This window comes from Falco rusticolus, chromosome 4, assembly GCF_015220075.1.
Source record: "Falco rusticolus isolate bFalRus1 chromosome 4, bFalRus1.pri, whole genome shotgun sequence".
In the NCBI taxonomy this organism is placed as follows: Eukaryota; Metazoa; Chordata; class Aves; order Falconiformes; family Falconidae; genus Falco; species Falco rusticolus.
Window position 1 is genome coordinate 70,758,352 of NC_051190.1, and position 18,277 is coordinate 70,776,628.

Consider the following 18,277-nt stretch of genomic DNA (forward strand, 5'->3'; position numbering starts at 1 on the left):
TCTAAATTGGTTGGATGATCTCTGTCCTCAACAGATATGAGGTTAAGTGTTTTTAAAACCGCATTTTACTCAAAAAGATGGACAGTGAACTGGGAGGTTTTGTCACACACCATTTCTCCCTATTGATTTCTACATTAAAAAAAATATTTTTTTCTATATTGTTGCCACTGCTATTGCCGTTGTTGCCCGTAATAAAAATTTTTTGCCTGTATCTAAAAAGATTAATACAATGTGGTTTTAAGATCAAGGTTTTAAGTACCTGACTTGTTCTAAAACAAAGTTATTTGTTTCTCGAAGCATGTATATTTAAAGTATCTCTTGCTTATACAGTGAAAATATATAATATAAAAGCATAAACCTCTGTCCACAACCAAATATTCAAGTTCCATTTGTCTTTCCCCCCAAAAAAAGAAAGATTAAGTAAAAGATCCATTAAACAACAAAAAGGACTAAATTTCAAAGTTACAAAAATGAGGTATCAGATAGTTTGCTTTTTTTTTAAATCCAAATACAAAGGCATCAAAAGAAACTTCAAAGCAACAAAGACTTTGGTAGATACTGTATTCTGCAAAGTCATTCCACACACAGGTTTACTGGGAACAGAAAGCCTCTCACAGCCCCAGATGCACATAACATTTAGAACAGAGGAAGAACAAACCAGCCAATTTCAATTGCTAAAAAGCACACAGGAATATGAAAATGTCATCAGGCTCACAGGGGCCCAGATTCAGAATATCCTTTTATGCGTTTAAACTAGTAATTCTCCATATAGACATGTTGATTTTTTGTTAAGCTAAATTGGGAAAAAATAATGGAGACCTACTCAGCACAGCTGACATGCTTGTGTACTGATTTTGTTTGCTCTATGAATCAGAACATACAGACAATACAGCCTGCATAAACTATTGCTTATTTTAGCTAAACCTGTCATGTGTAATTTCCAAAGAACCTATTTTCATGCAACTTATTTTTTCCCCCCTAGAGCCTCAAAACCTGCATTTATATAATACACAGGTCAATCTACTAAAACCACCTACAGCATAGTGGTATCTATATATGGAACAAAACTTACTCTTCCAACAGTAATATTCTAATTTTTACTTTTTCCCCCCCAACGCAACTTTCAAGTTAATTTAAATGATATGCAGTTCTTGAAAAGCATACTCAGAATCACAGCTAAAATAAAGACACATTTTGAGGTAAGACAACAAATCCAATAAATGCCTACCTGAACCCACTGGAGATGAGCCAACACTAAGACTTTGTAAACTTCCATTCCTGAGCAAAGTTGGAGATTTTTGAAGACCAGAGCTTGTCACACTTCCTGCAGCAGATGCCACAGAAGAAGTTGGGGAAGCAGAAGAAACTGACAGATGGGAAATACTTTCTTGATTTTTATTTCCTTTGGGTCTACCAGGCCCATGTTTACTTTGCTTATTTCCTTTTCGTTTCTTCTCTGTTACAGTTTCTTCTTCTATTCCAGAAGTTTGAGCTCGTTTGTATGCTGTAGAAGTAAGGCTTGAATTACCTATGTCTCCAGGTGAGCTGTCAAAGTTTTTAGATTGGGAAACAGCTGATGATGAAGGGAGACCAACTAAGGAAGTGAAACAATTGGCACCCCCCTCTTGACTCCCAGCCTCTCCTTTATGTACATCTTTGGTTGACGAAGCCTGTTGAGAATGCGTGAAACTGTCACTTCGCAGATCTGTGTCTGTAAAACTCAAAAAATCCTGGGGAGACTGAACTGAACTTCCAGAAGATGACTTTATGCTCCCAGGAGTGCCCAAAAAGCTGCCTAAAAAAGAAAGCAAAGGGCAGGGGGGGAGAGGAGAGAGAGAGAGAGAGAGAGAGAAAAAGTACAATTTTTGTTTCCTGTAGTTGATGAAAATTGATGGGAAAGATTAATACCTTAAAATACAAAACTTTAAAATACAAGGACTTTAACACAAAAAGTGCTACCAAGAGCTAAAGAATTTATATTTAAGACAACTCATTGCTTCTCCTGCTGATCTTCACTCTGCTAGATCTGATTCTCAGATTCCTATCAGAGATTCAAATCTGAATGAATAAAAAGAGAACAACAACTTCGCTGCTTAGGTAACTTTGACATTCCTTCTGTTTTAAAGCCACAACAAACACTTGGTGCAAGTCATGGCAGGGTTTTTTATAAACATACACATATATAAAAAGAAGGCTGATGGAAACATGCTATGATCAGGTCTACACTATGTCTACAATCTTCTTTACCATTCTACCTAAATCAAGGGTCTGACACAGGTCAAGGGAACAGCAATTGTACTTCATTTACCCTGGCTGAGGAGGTGTTCCATAGAAGAGGTGTTTTGAAAAAGGACATGAGAGGAAGTGGAGAAAAGCGTATAAATTGGCATTTTAAGACTTCTTTAGCACTGTCAGAGAACGATAAAGATCTTTTGTGTAATAGAATTACATTGCTTCTGTAATATTTGGAATGCAGTCATTTCATCACTGTGTTAGCACAAGGCAGAAAATGGAGCACACTTCAAATACACACATCAATTTTCACTGAAATTCAATAATTTTATATGGGTGGATGCTGTGGGTACTGTTCGGTAGAATTCAGACTGATAACTACTAGCCCATCAAGAAAATCCTCCTAAATAGAACAAGAGGTACAAAAAAAGTCCTTGAAAAATCAGTGGTTTATCTTTAGTACGCCGTTAAACATTATTAAGAATTCCATTTCAAATATAATTTACATTAATACAGCAATTTAAAAATCATAAACACACTGCTGGTTTGTACTTTAAATAAGTTATATAGACTTAATTTAATGCAGCTGTAACAAAAATACATGCATATACCAAGTATCTATTTTGCCATATGCAGTGAGCAAGATTTTCTTTAAATGCAGGATTCCAGAAGACAATTTGAGAATTTAAACAAAAAAACACTTCAGTCTTTTTCAAGTAAAAAAGCCTGAAATATTACAGGAGTTCCTGATAAATTTAGAAGTGTTCACTGCATAAATAAACTGAAAGGAAAACCAGCATCATAAAGGAGAAAGGACATTCAGCTACTATACACCACAGTGAAAATTACGGAAAAGCAGTTACTTTAGAGAAGGCCTAGTTTGTTGCATTTCATAACATGTTTTATTAGTTAAGAAATAAAAAATAGACATTTTCTTTTTTAATATTTCTTCAACTATGACAAAGATGCCATAAATAAAATTTTCTTTTTAGAACTCTCAAAAGTGCATTTAGTGGGTTTTAGCATGTCCAAAACATCAAACTTTTTGTATTACATAATGTAAATAAACTGTATATATTTGTCACATAATCATCATCTACTTATGTATTTCAATGACAGAAAAATGAATGTAAAAAAGTCTGTCACTTTGAAGAAAAAGGCACATTTTAAATGTCTTTACCTTGAAAAATTATTTAGGGGCCACCGCATCCTATATGTTAGGTAGTCCAGTTTCGTTCTAATATGCACTAACTAAAAAACATTGGTATTATTCCCATAAAGAGCTAAGAAAGACCCCTTGACTCAAATTCATGTTAAATTTTAACCCAGACTAACTTTTCAGCTTATAAAGAAACTTCTGTTTTTATCAGGTAAAGAGAATACCTTTACAGTCTAAGCAAAAGCATCAGTTTTGCCCTGTAAAGATGCACGACCTTCTTTTTCATGTTATGACAATGAACACTTTTTCCCTGAAAAAAGTTATTTTTCCCCAAAGTGAAAAAACATTCTTATTATTGAGGATAAAAGATGAACTACTTTTCAAGTTTTACATACATAAAATTTCTAATTCATGTCCAAGCAGAAGTCGTGTTACAGCATAACAATTAATACCTTGCTGAAAAGGGCTAGCTGCAGTCACAGTGGCTCCTGGATTTCTTCCAGCACCAGGCTTTCTTCCCCTCTGACCTGAGTTGTGACCTGCAGATTTCTTCCCTTTACTCTCTGACCCTCTAGCCTCTGAAGAATCTTTTCCACTTGAAACGTGTGTAGAAACTTCCTGGAAATTTGCATTTGTAAATCGAGCTGTGGTATCTTCCAGCCGCTTCAAGGAGCCTGACATGGAGTTGTTGCTAGTGCTCGTGTATGTCTAGCATTTTGATAAAAGAGACGAAATAAGAGAAAAGAAAGTTAGGTCACACAACAAACTGTAACAAAAGAACTACTTAAAAGTAGTTATTCTTTCAAATAAACTTAGAAGTGTTCAAATACCAAGGTGACTGCTAATAGCAGGAGTTATGTAAACTGAATTGCTAAGGTTTTCAGCAAACAACTGAAGTCATAAAACTCATTTTGTGGGGATAAAAAAGGCATAATAACATCAGCCTTGTTTGAAATTTTTACTTCACCGAGGTCAATGGATTAATCTCAAATCTATGGTTACACAGTCTTTATATGCTACTTAAATAGAAAATTGTTATTTTACTACTTAAAAGTTAAAAAAAAAATGAGACTTTAAACGCTTTTCTGAAAATACAATTTTTATGCAGTTTGTTTCACCAAACTTGTTCCATCAGCTGTGGAACTGATGAAGGCTTCAGAACCTAAGAACTTGCATTTTTAAGCCTTTGGTCTCAACACTGAACAAAAATCAACTCCAACAAGACCAACTGTCCCTTATATCTTCATTTTCCATCATCGCATCAGGATTCCTTGCCATCTGAATCATCCCATTCAGCCAGATCCTTAAGTATCATCAAGTAAAGAAGACATGTGCTATCTATTTGGCCAAGACGTATGCAGGAATGACTGGCTACCCACTACAAACCTGCTGACTGACATGAAGGAGAAATGGTAACATGCTTTTGGGCTCCTAATGCATTTTTTTTCCTCAACCCCTACCCATGCCCAAGAATGGCCCTTCTCCTACACCCATAAACTCTTCACAGGGCTTTCAAAAATGTTACCTTAAGGCCTGTTATTCTTCATTAAATTTTGTCAGAATTGTTCATATTGGTGAACAGTAGTAGAAGTAAGTTCACAGAAAGCAGTGAAACGCTGTGCACAGCATTAGGAAATCACACAAAGGTATATAATTGTTTTCATAGTAAGTAAAAAAAATAATTTACGATAGCAGAATTTTAGTATCAGAAGAAAGAAAATGAAAAAAAAATTAGGGAAAAGGAATTAATATTATACTGTTATTTATACTCAAACCAGCTATTAAAATAGCCTTTTATTTTAAGAATAAAGCTTCGTCAACAAAAAATACAGATCAAACCTAGACTTATCTGTTCAAAACGAGGTTACTTTGGTTTTCTGTTGTTTGTAGAAGAGAGTTTACAATAGTATCTAAATGTCTCTATTAAAGACCACATAAACACATACTTCTAAAGACTGAGCATACACACACACTTCCCTTCCCTGATTTGGATGCCTGCTGAACTTAGGCCTACAGCAGAACATTTCTTATCTTTACATACAGCTTTGTACAACTGTTATAAATTTTTTTCCATATTTTTACTAAAACAGCCAAGACACTTACATAGAACTTACTTTTCAGTTGCAACTGCCAGAAGACAACTAAATATGCAAGCTTTGAGGAAGATGAAAATGTCAATCTATTTGCATAGTGCCCTGTATGAATTGTTATGAACTGCAATAAAAATATATTACGGATTTTCTGAGTAACAGTGAAGAAAAATCAGTTTAAGTCTGTTAAAATACAACATTAAAAACAATTTACCTCAAATTCATATTACTATACTGGTAAATGTTTCTAATGAAGATGGAGCCAACTTTAAGGTAAGTTTAGTTGTTAACTTTTTGAACTATTACAAAGTCCACAAGTATATTCAATTTTCCCGAAACTGATGCATCATTTGACCTGAGTTAAGAAGCTGTGGTTCAAATCTGGGTCATTTGAACAAAGGGTTTCCAGACATGCATTAACCCAAACCAAATGTCAGGCTTTTTCTAGGATCCAGGATCACTCCTCTTACTCAAAACCTTCCTTTCCTAATTGTTATTTCCTATCCATTCAGTTGAATATTAATTGCAAGGATAACTCTCTATAGGTATCAACAGTCATAGTTTGATGTTATCTAGTACCTCTTCCCATTACTGCACAATTTTTTTTTAATTTACTGAAATCTATGTGCTTACTCAGAATATCTTGGACACTAACATGATGTAATACACCCCAAGCGAAGTAAAATTGGTATCATTTGGTCAGTATTTCTTTCCACAGGTTATATTCCTTACTTTAAGGAGTTAATCACAACAAAGTGCCCAGATACACATACATCAACTGCTTTGAAAATCCTTGAGATACACAGTATCTTGGTAAATGACCTAAGGTAAAACTGCAGCACAAACTTTGTATTATCAAGCTAATTGGTTCATACAATAACCTACCCACCACCAAACAAACTGCTTTTCTAAAATGCTAAGCTCTAGAAGACAAAGGCCTAACAGAACAGTCTCAGAAAAACCTTAGTATGTCATAGAAAAGTTATATTGTTTGTTTGGGTTGGGGTTTTTTGAGGTCATGAGTCAGAGTGGCAGGGAGCAAGGATCTGAGGAGAGAGGCAGAACATCTTTGGTTATTTTCTGCCTGGCTTCTGTGGCCCCCCCAAGCTTACAATTGCTGTCCCCTCCCAGCACGTGCGTTTTAAATGGAATACACTGCTCAAGGCTCCCTGCTTCACTGCTCACACAGCAGTCAGTTATGTTCCTTCATTTCAGTACAGACATACCCCTAAGATGCCCCTGATGTTGCCACTCAACTCCATTCCTTGGTTTATCTGGGAGGACTTGACTCATTTCATGTTAATCCAGTTCTCAAAAAAATCAATGATTATTTGACAGTGCAATTTCCAAGCTAACTGTGTGTGTATTAGGGTTCCTTTATGCTTCCCCTAAACCAGTTTGCAGGTCTTTTTCTGAAAAGCATGCCTTCACGTTGCTTGGTGCGCAGAATGCTACTGTCATTTTTACACACCCCATATATCACTCTGTGCGCCCTTAAGAATTATACCACCCATCTGTAGCAAGTCCTAGAACTTCTGGAAAAGCTTCAGATTTACAGTAAAAGTGTAATAATCATTCTATACATAGTACATCCCAAGGCTTGAGAAGCCTTTACCCCCATACAGATGTATAAGGTGGTACTCTTGCACAGAGAAGGGAAGGACCATGGCAGGTAATCCCCCACCGAAATACCATATGGTAAGAGCATAAGCCAAGCAAAAACCAACCAAACCACCCACAAAAAAAAACCCAAAAAACCCCAAAAAACATGGAAAAAAATGCTAACATGTACATATACCCCACAGCCCACCATCCCACAAACACCACAGTGCTGCAGGATAGTGATGTTCCGTCATACCAAACAGATACTTCCCTATTCATTCCCTTCCGTAACCCACTGCAGCAGGATCTGAGCACCTCTCTTGAGGTGAACTGAGGAGGGTTATCATCATCATCTCTACTATTACAGATAAAATTCAGTCAGCTGTATTTCCTGTTTGCAGTATCTTTTATTTAATTACTGACTGCAATTTGAACACAGATACATGTCTTGTGTATCTTTGTGTACATCAATGTTTTGGAGTACCCTTAATTAATAACACATACCTATACCCCCACCCCAATTAAAAAAAAAAAAAAAGTGTAAAGAAAGGACAACTGTATTCTTCTGGTTGTGTTAAACCATACACATTTTTGAACTCTTGATACAAGCCAAAGCTAAAACATGAGACAGAAGCTTTTATCAGGACTAAATATAGGACTGATGTCTCTTCCAAACTGAGAGGAACTTAAAACAGCAAAGCAGAAAATTGACTCTTAACTTTTTTTATTAAAAAAAAAAAAAAAAAAAAAGAGTTATCAGGAGTTTCAGGAAACCATTGACTATTAAGTCTCACTTAACAGCATCAAAAAGAATACAGCAGAACCAGAAACAAGACTGATTTATCAGAAGCATGTGTCACAAATAATGGGACATTAACAGGTACACATCCTCAAGTTAATAATCCTACTACTGAGAATGAAGAAATAGCCAAAGCATACTGAAAAACTAAATTTCTTGTTGTGATTCTTGAAGTTGATACCATTAGTTGAGGGAATAATTCCAGAGACTAGAGAAAGTTTCAATTATTCTACCCTGTCCTGACAAGATCTTGGCGTACCATATGCAAACAGACACATTTGCTGAATACTGCATCTCAGCAATCAAACTACATACAGTTAACACAAGCTTCAGCATCTTTACTAAAAAACAGGCTCTGCACTGGTGGCTAACTAATTCAAACCATGATTCCTCAACTCCGATGTCAAACATTTCCACATGAATGAGACAAAAGTTCTCCAACTCTGAACTCCTAAAACCCATTTTTCAATACTGCTGCCCACTCTGTAATGTCATGACTATTGTTATTTTTTTGGTGGATAGTAAAAGCAATTCTTGTATAGTACAATGAAAACTGTCATTATTTAACCCTCCACGTTGTCCCTTGAGTTAGGTTTTTGCTAGCACATTACAGGAAGGAAAGACCACAGAACCTAATAGCACAAACTGCTAAAAAGCAATGGGATATTACAAGCACAGTGAATTTCAAAGGCAAGATTTTCTAAAACTTCTCTAATTATTAAACACAAGTCAATGAAATAAAACTTATTGGAGTACCAGTGGCACCTGACTGGGGTCATTAATCACTTGCTATTCAATTACAAAACTCTAAGCCTTTGTCCATATGATAAACCTCAAAGTATTTTAGGATTTTACATTATAGGAAAAAGTATCAAGTGTGCTTGATACAGCATCTATGTCATTATAAAGTTCCTGTATACAGAGTGGAATGATCACAACAAGAAATTTCAACATAAGCAGCTGAAGTGGAAAAGGATGAAAATACATTGACTTACTTTCTCTGTAGTTACAGTAAGAGATGGAACCAAGGATGGCGAGGACTCCGACTGCTTCTTATATTTTTGCTTGTGTTTATCTTTCTCTTTGTATTTCTATAAGTTATAAAAGAAAATATAACCTAAATTCAGCTTCATCTTTAACATAACCTATCTTATTTAGCATCAAGCATTATCAAAAGATAAGAGATGGTAATAATGTTCTGTGCTATTTTAATGGAAACAACACTAATGTTTTGAAATTTTAATAATACAATTTTATAAAAGCAAATCAAGTATTTAATTTGCTTTCAAAGTACAAACTGAAATTCTTCAATTATAGCCAGCATTTATGAAACCACTGTTGTTAGTAATATCCATCTTCCCAATGATCGATTAATCAACAAAAGAAAATGGATTAAAAACAGACATGGCTTCTGCTTCAGAGGTCTTCCTGCATTTCTCACCAAAGATTTCTATCTTCCTGCATTTCCATACCTGCACAGTATTTTTTCTTGGGATGCTACTGTAAATTAATGCAAGGTTTTAGCTTTGGCTCCCCTACTGACATCTCCACGCAGAAGAATGAAACTTGATTCAGATTTTCTTTCCAGAAAGGTGCATATAGTTTACATACTAAATAAGTATCTTCTTCCATATTAAACTGAACAAAATACCAAAAGCTATACAAATCAAGTGTGCTTTCTAAAGAGGCTGAGAATTTAGGGTTTTGTTTATTTGTTTTAAAAAAACACAACACGAAGCATTGGCAGTGTGAATGAAATTGTGCAGAAAGAAAAAATAATTTCTTAACCCAGAGCCTTCGGAATATAATAGAAGCCTTCCATACTGATAGAAATCAATTCAGAGAGGATTACAGAAGCAGAATGAAAATGGATTTGTATAAGTAAGTCAGGCAAATACAAAAAAAATACAGTCTGACAAAATTAACAATTCAAGTTATAATACAGAAGTTCAGTACTTTTACCAATTTAATCAAAAACAAGTCTACATAGTCACTTTTTCCTTAGCATCCTAACATGGTTTATTTAGACAGTCACCATCACAACATGCAGAGAAACTGCAGGTGTGAGAGAAAGTTACTTGTAAGCTACTGGCACTGAAGTATTTTGCTTCTTTAACTACGTATTTGTGGAAATTTTGTGTACTCAAACAAAACTCGGTAGAACAACATGATCTACTGCTATTTGTCAGAATGACTGCTTCAACAGAAAGCTACCAAAAAAAATGCATACGTACGGATTGACACAAGGGGTTTAAAACTCCCACTGAGCAGCTTGAAAAGATGAGGAAGACAACTTAAAATGTTAAAAGTCTGAATAGCTTTATGAAACTCAGTAACTGTTTTGAATCTTAAAAATAATCCATGCTGATCCTTCTCTAATTATCAAAATTATTATCCAGACCCCCAAAAGAAAACTTAATTTTGTTCAACAGCAACTGCACAACCACTCTCACCAAGCACCAGGACAGGATCTAATTTGTGCATACTCTATTCAAGTATCACCAAGTACCAGCTTTCTGTTTCAATCACAGTGGAAGAAATATAGCTAGAAAGATGCTGATAACACACCAGTGCTTCACCACTGCTGAGCAGTGCCTGCACAGCATCAAGGCTGTCCCTCCAACATTCCCCCCTCACCAGCAGGCTAGGGGGTGGGCAAGGTCTGGGGAAGGGACACAGCCAGGACAGCTGACCCAAACTGACCAAAGGGATATTCCGTAACATATGATGCCTGCTCAGCAATAAAAGCTAAGAGAAAGGGGGGGGGGGGGGGGGCGGCGCCGGGCCGGGCGGGAGGGTGTATAGGGGGGAGCACATTCATTATTTATGACATTTGTCTTCCAGAGTAACCCAAAGCCCTGCTTCCCAGGAAATGCTGGACATGGACATCACCTGCTGCTGAGCAGACTGTAACATCTTTCGTTTTCCTTCACTTCCACACACCACCTTTGTTACTGCTTTATTAAACTGCCTTCACCTTGACCCACAAGTTTTTTTCATCTTATTTTCTCCCCCCCACCCTATCGTGCTGAGGAGGGGCATGATAACAGTGGGCTTGGTGGGCACATGGCATCCAGCCAAGATCAAACCACCACAATTTAATGCAGGCTTGTTGAGGTTGCTATAGATCAGGGAGGTTCTTTTTGTTTTGATTTGTTTTTTTGTGGAGGGGGGTGGTTTTGTTTGGGTCTTTTTAGACCTGGAAAATATACATTTGAAATTTAAAAATATATGGAGAAGAGGGATTCAAATACGCTGCACAGACTTTTCAATAATTTCTAAATATGACAGTCTCAAAAGTATTATCTATACTGCCAGAAAACAAGCAGGGAGCAAGACAAAACAGAAGCATCTACACCCACAACTGCCATGTTATCCACCAGATCTGTTGATCCAAAAGCCTTTCATCAGTGCCAGCTATGCTAGCTACCCAGCTTACTATACCATCAGTGTACATGTTTAGATAAACCTGAGTAACAATTTCACTGATCCCCAAACAAGCTTCAAGAAGGAAGTTACAAAATAGAAACCTAAGCCACTGTCCAAGTTTCCTTAGCTTTTATCATTTTACTAGGCAATTCAAATCACGCAAAAGAAATTTATTTATAATTTTGGAGCCAAGAGGCAACGACTTTAATATGCTTTAAGATGAAACTTCACAGCAGTATCAGTAAACAATGGGAAACATTTAAATGAACATGTTTTACAACTCTTCTGTTGACTTTCTAGTGTTTTTACTTTCAGTGTTAATTTTGTCTGAAAGGACAGAAATAGAGAATTCTGATCAAAGGACAGTCAGGAGGACTTCGACATTCCATCCAACATTCCGTTAACAGACTAAAGTCACTTTGATAGTAGTCTCAACAGAGAAGGATGTGTCAAGATGGAAAAAAGGAATACAAGAACAGGGACAAGGAAAGGGTCATAAATGACTATGAGCCTGGAAAGAACATGCTGTAAGTTCTATAAAGCGAAGCATCAGCAACCATATCAAATTCCTCTCCCAGATCCAAAACAACACAAAGTTTGCCAGGACAGCTTACCAATATTACAGCTTACCACGCTGGGCCACTGGAGGGGTACCCCACCCAAAGGCCTTTTGCATACAAAGATCTCATCCACAGGAACTCTACTGGTTTAAACCCACATTCCCTCCTCCTTTTAGGTTATAGCTCCTCTAACACTCTCTCCTCTTTTTTTTTCTTTTTCTCTTGTTTTTTCTTCCTAAGGGAAGTTCAGAAGTCCTATTCTGAATACGAATTGACTCCAGATGCAAATAACAAAGAAGTGGAGAACATTTCACTGCAAGAAAACCTTTGAAAGGAATGCTCAGGTTTTACACTGATAAAATAAAAATTTCAGCAACAACCTGCTGAGATGAAGAGATTTAGTGCCCAACAAAGTGACTCCTCGGAGTTGCACCCTCTTCTCAACATAAAAGATGCATACAAAGCATTAGAGTTCTGAAATACCCACTTTTGGATCCAGAAAAGGAACAACAGAGGAACATGAATTCCCACAATATTTAACAAATATCACAGCTTTCAGTCAAGTCTGTCTCAAAGGACACACAAAGTAGCCATCTTCCCTACTGCCAGAAAAAGAACAAACAAAACAGCTGGCCCTCCACAAAGTCACTGCATGCTTCACTTTTGTAAGACCTCTTCTGATCAGCCACAGCTCTAAAAACAAAACAAAAAAACCCACAACACAGCAGCAGCTCACTAAGATAACATCCACTCAGAAAGCCATGTGGAAACCCACCATTCTAAGGAAGGTAACAATATCAAACGTCTGATCTTTCATAAGCTTTACTGTATGGATAAAAAGGGCAGAAATTACTCTTAACAAGGACTGAAAATAATATTGCTAGTAAGTGAAAGCTAAGGGAACCCTGACAGCAGACAGAACCCATGTATCCCATTTATATACTCAGACTTAAATTTTTTTAAAGATTCATAGGCATACACTGAGATGTTGCCAACATCTGTAGTTCAACATAGTTGCCGAGCTGAAAAATGCAATGCTACATTCCATAAAAACAGAACTTGGTAGAAGAAACATTCCAAGGAAAAATACATTAAAAAACTACAAGGCCAACTACAAAATTGACAAAGGAAGCTTCAGCCTTGGCTCACAAATAGGGTTGGCCACAGACCAGATACAGGTAGGTCCTGAAACCTTTTTTACTTTAAGAAACATAAGGCTCGATTGCCACGCAGCTGCCTGGAACTTGAAGAGCTCTGATTTATGATGTAGCAAAATACCAATACAAAATATCTTGAGTTCATATGTCGTATCAATCAGAAAGCTTTATTTATCACTACGGATCTCATTTTTTGCTTTTGTTTCTTGGCTAAAGAATTATGTACTATCTTCTTAATTCCAAGAGCTACATGCTGCAAGATAATGAAACAAATACAGCGCCAAGATTTCTGGAATTCTATAGCACCTTCTGCACATTGCCCTCTTGTGGGGTAGGGGGGTGGAAAGGGAAAAAAAGCACGTTTTCATTTCTTCTATTTCTTCCACAAAGATCCGATCTACAAAATTATTACATAATATGATTTCACAAATATAGTTTGGCTCCATGTCTTTGGGTTTTTAGTTCATTTACACATTGGATCACTCTGAAGATCAGCACTTGCTCGTTCATTAACATACTTTCAGAGGGAACATTTATCAGACTACTGAATCAAAGTATCATATCATTGAAATATCAAATTAAGGATACATGTATCATTTTATCTTAGCTCTGATCTGTTACCAGCAAAATACATGTCATCGAATCTATCTTTCCACAGTTTGGACCTCATGCCTGGGAAGACTAAGTAATGGAAGAGAATGATAACTTTTCCAGTACAGATGGAACGGGTGAGTTTAATGGCATTATTAATTCATAAAATATCCACCTGGAAGTGTCATTTAACTTTTTCAATGTATTTACACTTATTTGCAATTTATTTTTGTCTCAGGAATACTGAAACAAACTCCTGCAAAGAGGTTTCCACGGTACTTCATTTCATTAAACTACGTGATGAAGTTCACTGTTACCAAGGGGGGGGTGGTGTGTTGAGTTTCCCGAGCCCTCTCTCACCTTTCTCACGTTGCTTAGCTTGTCAGACCTTCTGTGTGCCAATTCAAACTGCTAAAACAGCAGCAACAAAAACCAAAGTGCATTGTTTTCTGCTCTTTTAGCAAGTTAGGTTAGTTTACTGAAGGAGCATGAGAGATTGACAGTAGCAAAGACAAGAAGATGTACATGCAGAAGAGAGGAGCAAGAGCTCACCTGCCCAGGAAACAAGATACTAACTTCTATTTTGAAAGAATTAAAACATATGCATGCTATCAGCAAGCACTAGTGCTCATCCCTTTAGACAAAAGTGCTTGGACTGATCTTGAAGTATTCCATTTTTATCCCCTTCTCTATTACAAAAACAGTAACCCCACCACCACCTTTAGTTGTCCCAAGTTTTCAAACCTTAACAATACTTTCAAATCTATTTTCCTTAGTGATTCTTATAAACAAAATCATTTGAACGTCTAAAATGACTGATTTTTCCTCTGCTGTTTCTTGACTCCTTCAAATAATTTCAACATATCAGAACATTCGATTAGCACAGAGTACTCAGATTTGTGCTTTTGTCACTTACAGATTTTCTGCACTTTCTGTCACTGAAGCTTGTAAATCCAGAGCTGTCACCATCAACACTAATAAAAGGTTAATAGAAAGCTGTCCATAGTTCTTGCTAATCCCCTATATAAGACCTGCTTGGCCTCTTGTTCATAACTAGTAGCTATGAGCAATATAACCACAACAATCCCAGAATGAAAGATGCCCGTGGTCCACAAGTTTCAAATTCAAATTCTGATTTATCTTGTTCTGACAAGAGCAACCCTAGCTCAGACGTTCACCTATCTAACACTTTATACAGTATAACCCACAGCAGGAAAACTAAACGCAGTAGCAGCATTGCTGCAGTCACAGTAATAAAAGAATACAGGCACAGGACAGTTTATAGGGAGAGGCGGAACACTACCGCCAGCATTATTCAAATACATACATATTCAGCTCTAAGCATGGAACTTGTTCTGAAGTACCAATCCTTGATACAGTTCTCGAAATCCTCACTTCAACACAGGGGTAATGGTCAGAATTCTAGCCATCAGTGGTGAAAAGACTCAAGAATCAATGATAAAAATGCCAGCCAAAGTTTCTCGTAGGTGCAAGACTGACGCACAACTCTTATTGAGAATAAGCTACTCTTCTTTTGATATTTAACATTAAAATATGCTTTTTCTCTTATTTACACAGTTTAATATTAATGGTTGGTGATGGACGCTCAGCACTAAACACTTGAGCAGCACTTTATAACTTCAAAAATGGTGCAAAATAAACTACATCAAAGCAACTGTTTATCGCCCATGCTTACCCTCATTTATTCCTATAAAAACTGTAAGTATTTAAAACTTTAAAATATGTATTATGTTACATACGTATTATGTTACATATTGTAAAATGCTCCACTGTCTGCAAGGTAACTTAAAGATATCTATCAAATATATCCATCAAGAAATAGGCAAATAGAATGGCAAGCAAAAGGAATACATTTAATTTTCCTAGCTCAGTCAGCTTTACATTGCAGATCACCTTTAACTGCATATGGTCTACCAGCACACAAACCATTGTACCCCATGAACAGCAAATATATACAACTTTTTAATAAAGTTACCAAGATTACCTTCTAGAAAACTGTTAGAAAGTCAACATAAAGTACTAATAACGTTATAATCTAGGAACCAAAGCAAAGAAAAATAGTGTCTTAAAGCACCTTTTGCATACATCTCTCACAGTTATAGCTACAGAAGTGTAGGAAGATAAACTGCTCAAACAGAAACAAAAATCAAGCAGCAACCTTAATGACATATTTTTAACGTTCAGGTGTCATCTAGTTTTCAAATTAAGACAAACAATGAAGCATGAAATGTTCACGTTCTTTGAAGTTCAGCTTACCTCTTACCCCAGTGGTTCAAAGTTACTCTATCTTAAAATGTGGTGGAGTACAAACATCGAGGACTGAAGTAAATGATGCTACAATACACCAAACTTGTAGAAAGATCAAAATCATAATCAGACAAAAAGTTGTTTTCTTAAAATTTTGTGAAGATATTGATGAAACTGAAGTAATATGTAAAAATAGCATAAATAATAAAAAGCAAAATAAGTAACACCTAATAATACCTCAAATATATCATTGCTATTTTTCAATTAAACAGGAAATCTTTTGGTTGATCCCTGCATCCTAAGGAAAACATTCAGACTAACAATGTGATTTTTCTTTAACAAACTACAACTCTTGTTTGAGGAGCATACTAAAAACTTACTACAGTAGAGATCTACTCAAATTTCTGATTCTCCTAGTGTTGCTCTAGAGACACCTATAAAAAACACAGCGAAGCAGTAGCTCCATGACAGAAACAAAAAAATAATACAACTTCTTCAGATAAATGCTTCAGGGTTTTGCCATCCATGGAATTTCAGTGTTACAGTCTACAGAGACAATTATCGCTATTACTAAACACTATTAGTTCATGTACAGGTTCTGCTGTGGCAAAATTTTGAGATTGTTTTCTTTCATGGTGAGAAGTAGAAGACTGAAATGTGTACTTGGAAGGGAAAAAGGACAGCTGCAACTAATGCAGTCTTACAAAACTCTACACCTTACAGAGTAGTTTTTAGGTGTACCTGAAGTGGTGTGTTTGTCATTTTGATTTTGTAATAATTAACTAATCCCAGGTGCCAAGCTTAATACTATTATGTTGTTTCTGCTAAGGTACACTAAAAGCATTACTCTTTTTTTTTTTTTTTTCCCCTCCATAATATACATGATGCGTTACTGTAAGGTTAGAAAAATATAAGGTAGTCAAATCAATAATTCTGTGATAAGCATGATAATGGAAACAGAAGTTCTACTTTTCCTCTTACTAAAATAAAAGGTAAATAAAAACAAGTTTATCTGCTTACATAGCTCTTCCTCACCTCCACAAGAGATCATTTTGATGTGCCGTCTCTACCAACTGGTGCAAACTCCAGTAGATTGCTTACAGTTTATTATCAGGCTGACACAGAATAAGCACAAGTCAACACAGAACTTTAGCAGGCAACAAGTCAAACAGCAAGAGGCCACCTTTGCTCTTAATCCCGCAGACTTTAAAAATATATATTATTGAATACATTCAAGAGTAGCTTTCTAATGAAATTTGGTTTACACAGTCACACTCTGTAAGTCCTCCCAAATAACTAGGCTTTCAACACAATTTGACATGAAGAGATATGGTAAAAAAGAAAAATTACACTCCTACAGAGTCAGTAAATAACAGGTGTCCAGAAACAGAAATACTGTTCACTGGCATCAACAGTAAAAGACTGGAGTACGAAGTCACCCCTTTTTGAAGTCCAGGGAACCCACACAAAAACTCAGTTTTAGAAAAGAGGTTCTGCAGCTCATAGATAGGGTATTAAAGACCATCTCTACACCAAGCTACATACGGTATATGCTTACTGACCACTTTTTAAAGCTGTTTTAGAGGCATCCTTCTTTCCCTCTGACTGAACAGAGTTTGAAGAAGTCCACTTGGATACACATCACTGTTAGTATCCATACCACACAACTGTCATTTGAATAATATTTATCTTCAATAATTAAAATTGAAGTAATTCTCAAGTGGTTGCAAAACAGTTCTAGTTATGTTTAGCAGTCCTACAATTTTGCCTCATGTGTCAAGAACAGCTGAGAGGATCAAACAGTCAGATCTACTAAACTGATTAACAAAAACTTTAAAAAATTAATGAAAATGCAGTGGGACCGTGGGATACTGCATTACTGAGATGAGTCTGGAGCTGTCTTCCCCGTAAGTTGCTGCACAAATATTCAAATAACATCATTAAGTTTATGAAGTGAGGCAATTAACAGAGGAATGACATAATTAGAATTGCCTTCACAACACTGTTTTATACAGTACTATAAAATGACTCTTCAGGACTAAATCAGAACTTTTATTCTTTTTTCTTAAGAGAGGAAAAAAAGGAAACCATTGCTTATTCAGCTGACTGGTAATCCAAAGAACCGCAGTCTGTTCCTGGTTTGGCCACAGGATCTTATGTGATGAGTGGCAGGTCAACTTTTATCTTTTCACAGTCGGTTTATTCAGATAGCAAGGAATACATAATGAACGCTTGATCTGAGTGTTTAAAACTCCATTTTTAACAGCCCACATAGAGCATTAAAATACATTTGAAAGCATCAAATGCCTTTCTCCCAAATGAAATTCATAGCCCTGACGTATGAATGTAGGCTTACAACATGTTGGGAAAGTTTGGCCAGTTCAGAAGGC

At 36.3% G+C, this 18,277-nt stretch overlaps 1 protein-coding gene across 5 annotated transcripts in view; it reads right to left on the reverse strand.

The window, feature by feature from the left end:
* Positions 1-18,277, reverse strand: part of MLLT10 (MLLT10 histone lysine methyltransferase DOT1L cofactor) — a 136,902-nt gene that overhangs the window by 61,868 nt on the left and 56,757 nt on the right. For all 5 annotated transcript variants that reach the window (XM_037384883.1, XM_037384885.1, XM_037384881.1 and 2 more), the window contains 3 exons: positions 8,878-8,973; positions 3,844-4,099; positions 1,229-1,795 (listed from right to left, as the gene is read on the reverse strand). In XM_037384883.1, coding sequence (XP_037240780.1) covers positions 1,229-1,795; positions 3,844-4,099; positions 8,878-8,973 — 919 coding nt within the window. The remainder of the gene's footprint in view (positions 1-1,228; positions 1,796-3,843; positions 4,100-8,877; positions 8,974-18,277) is intronic.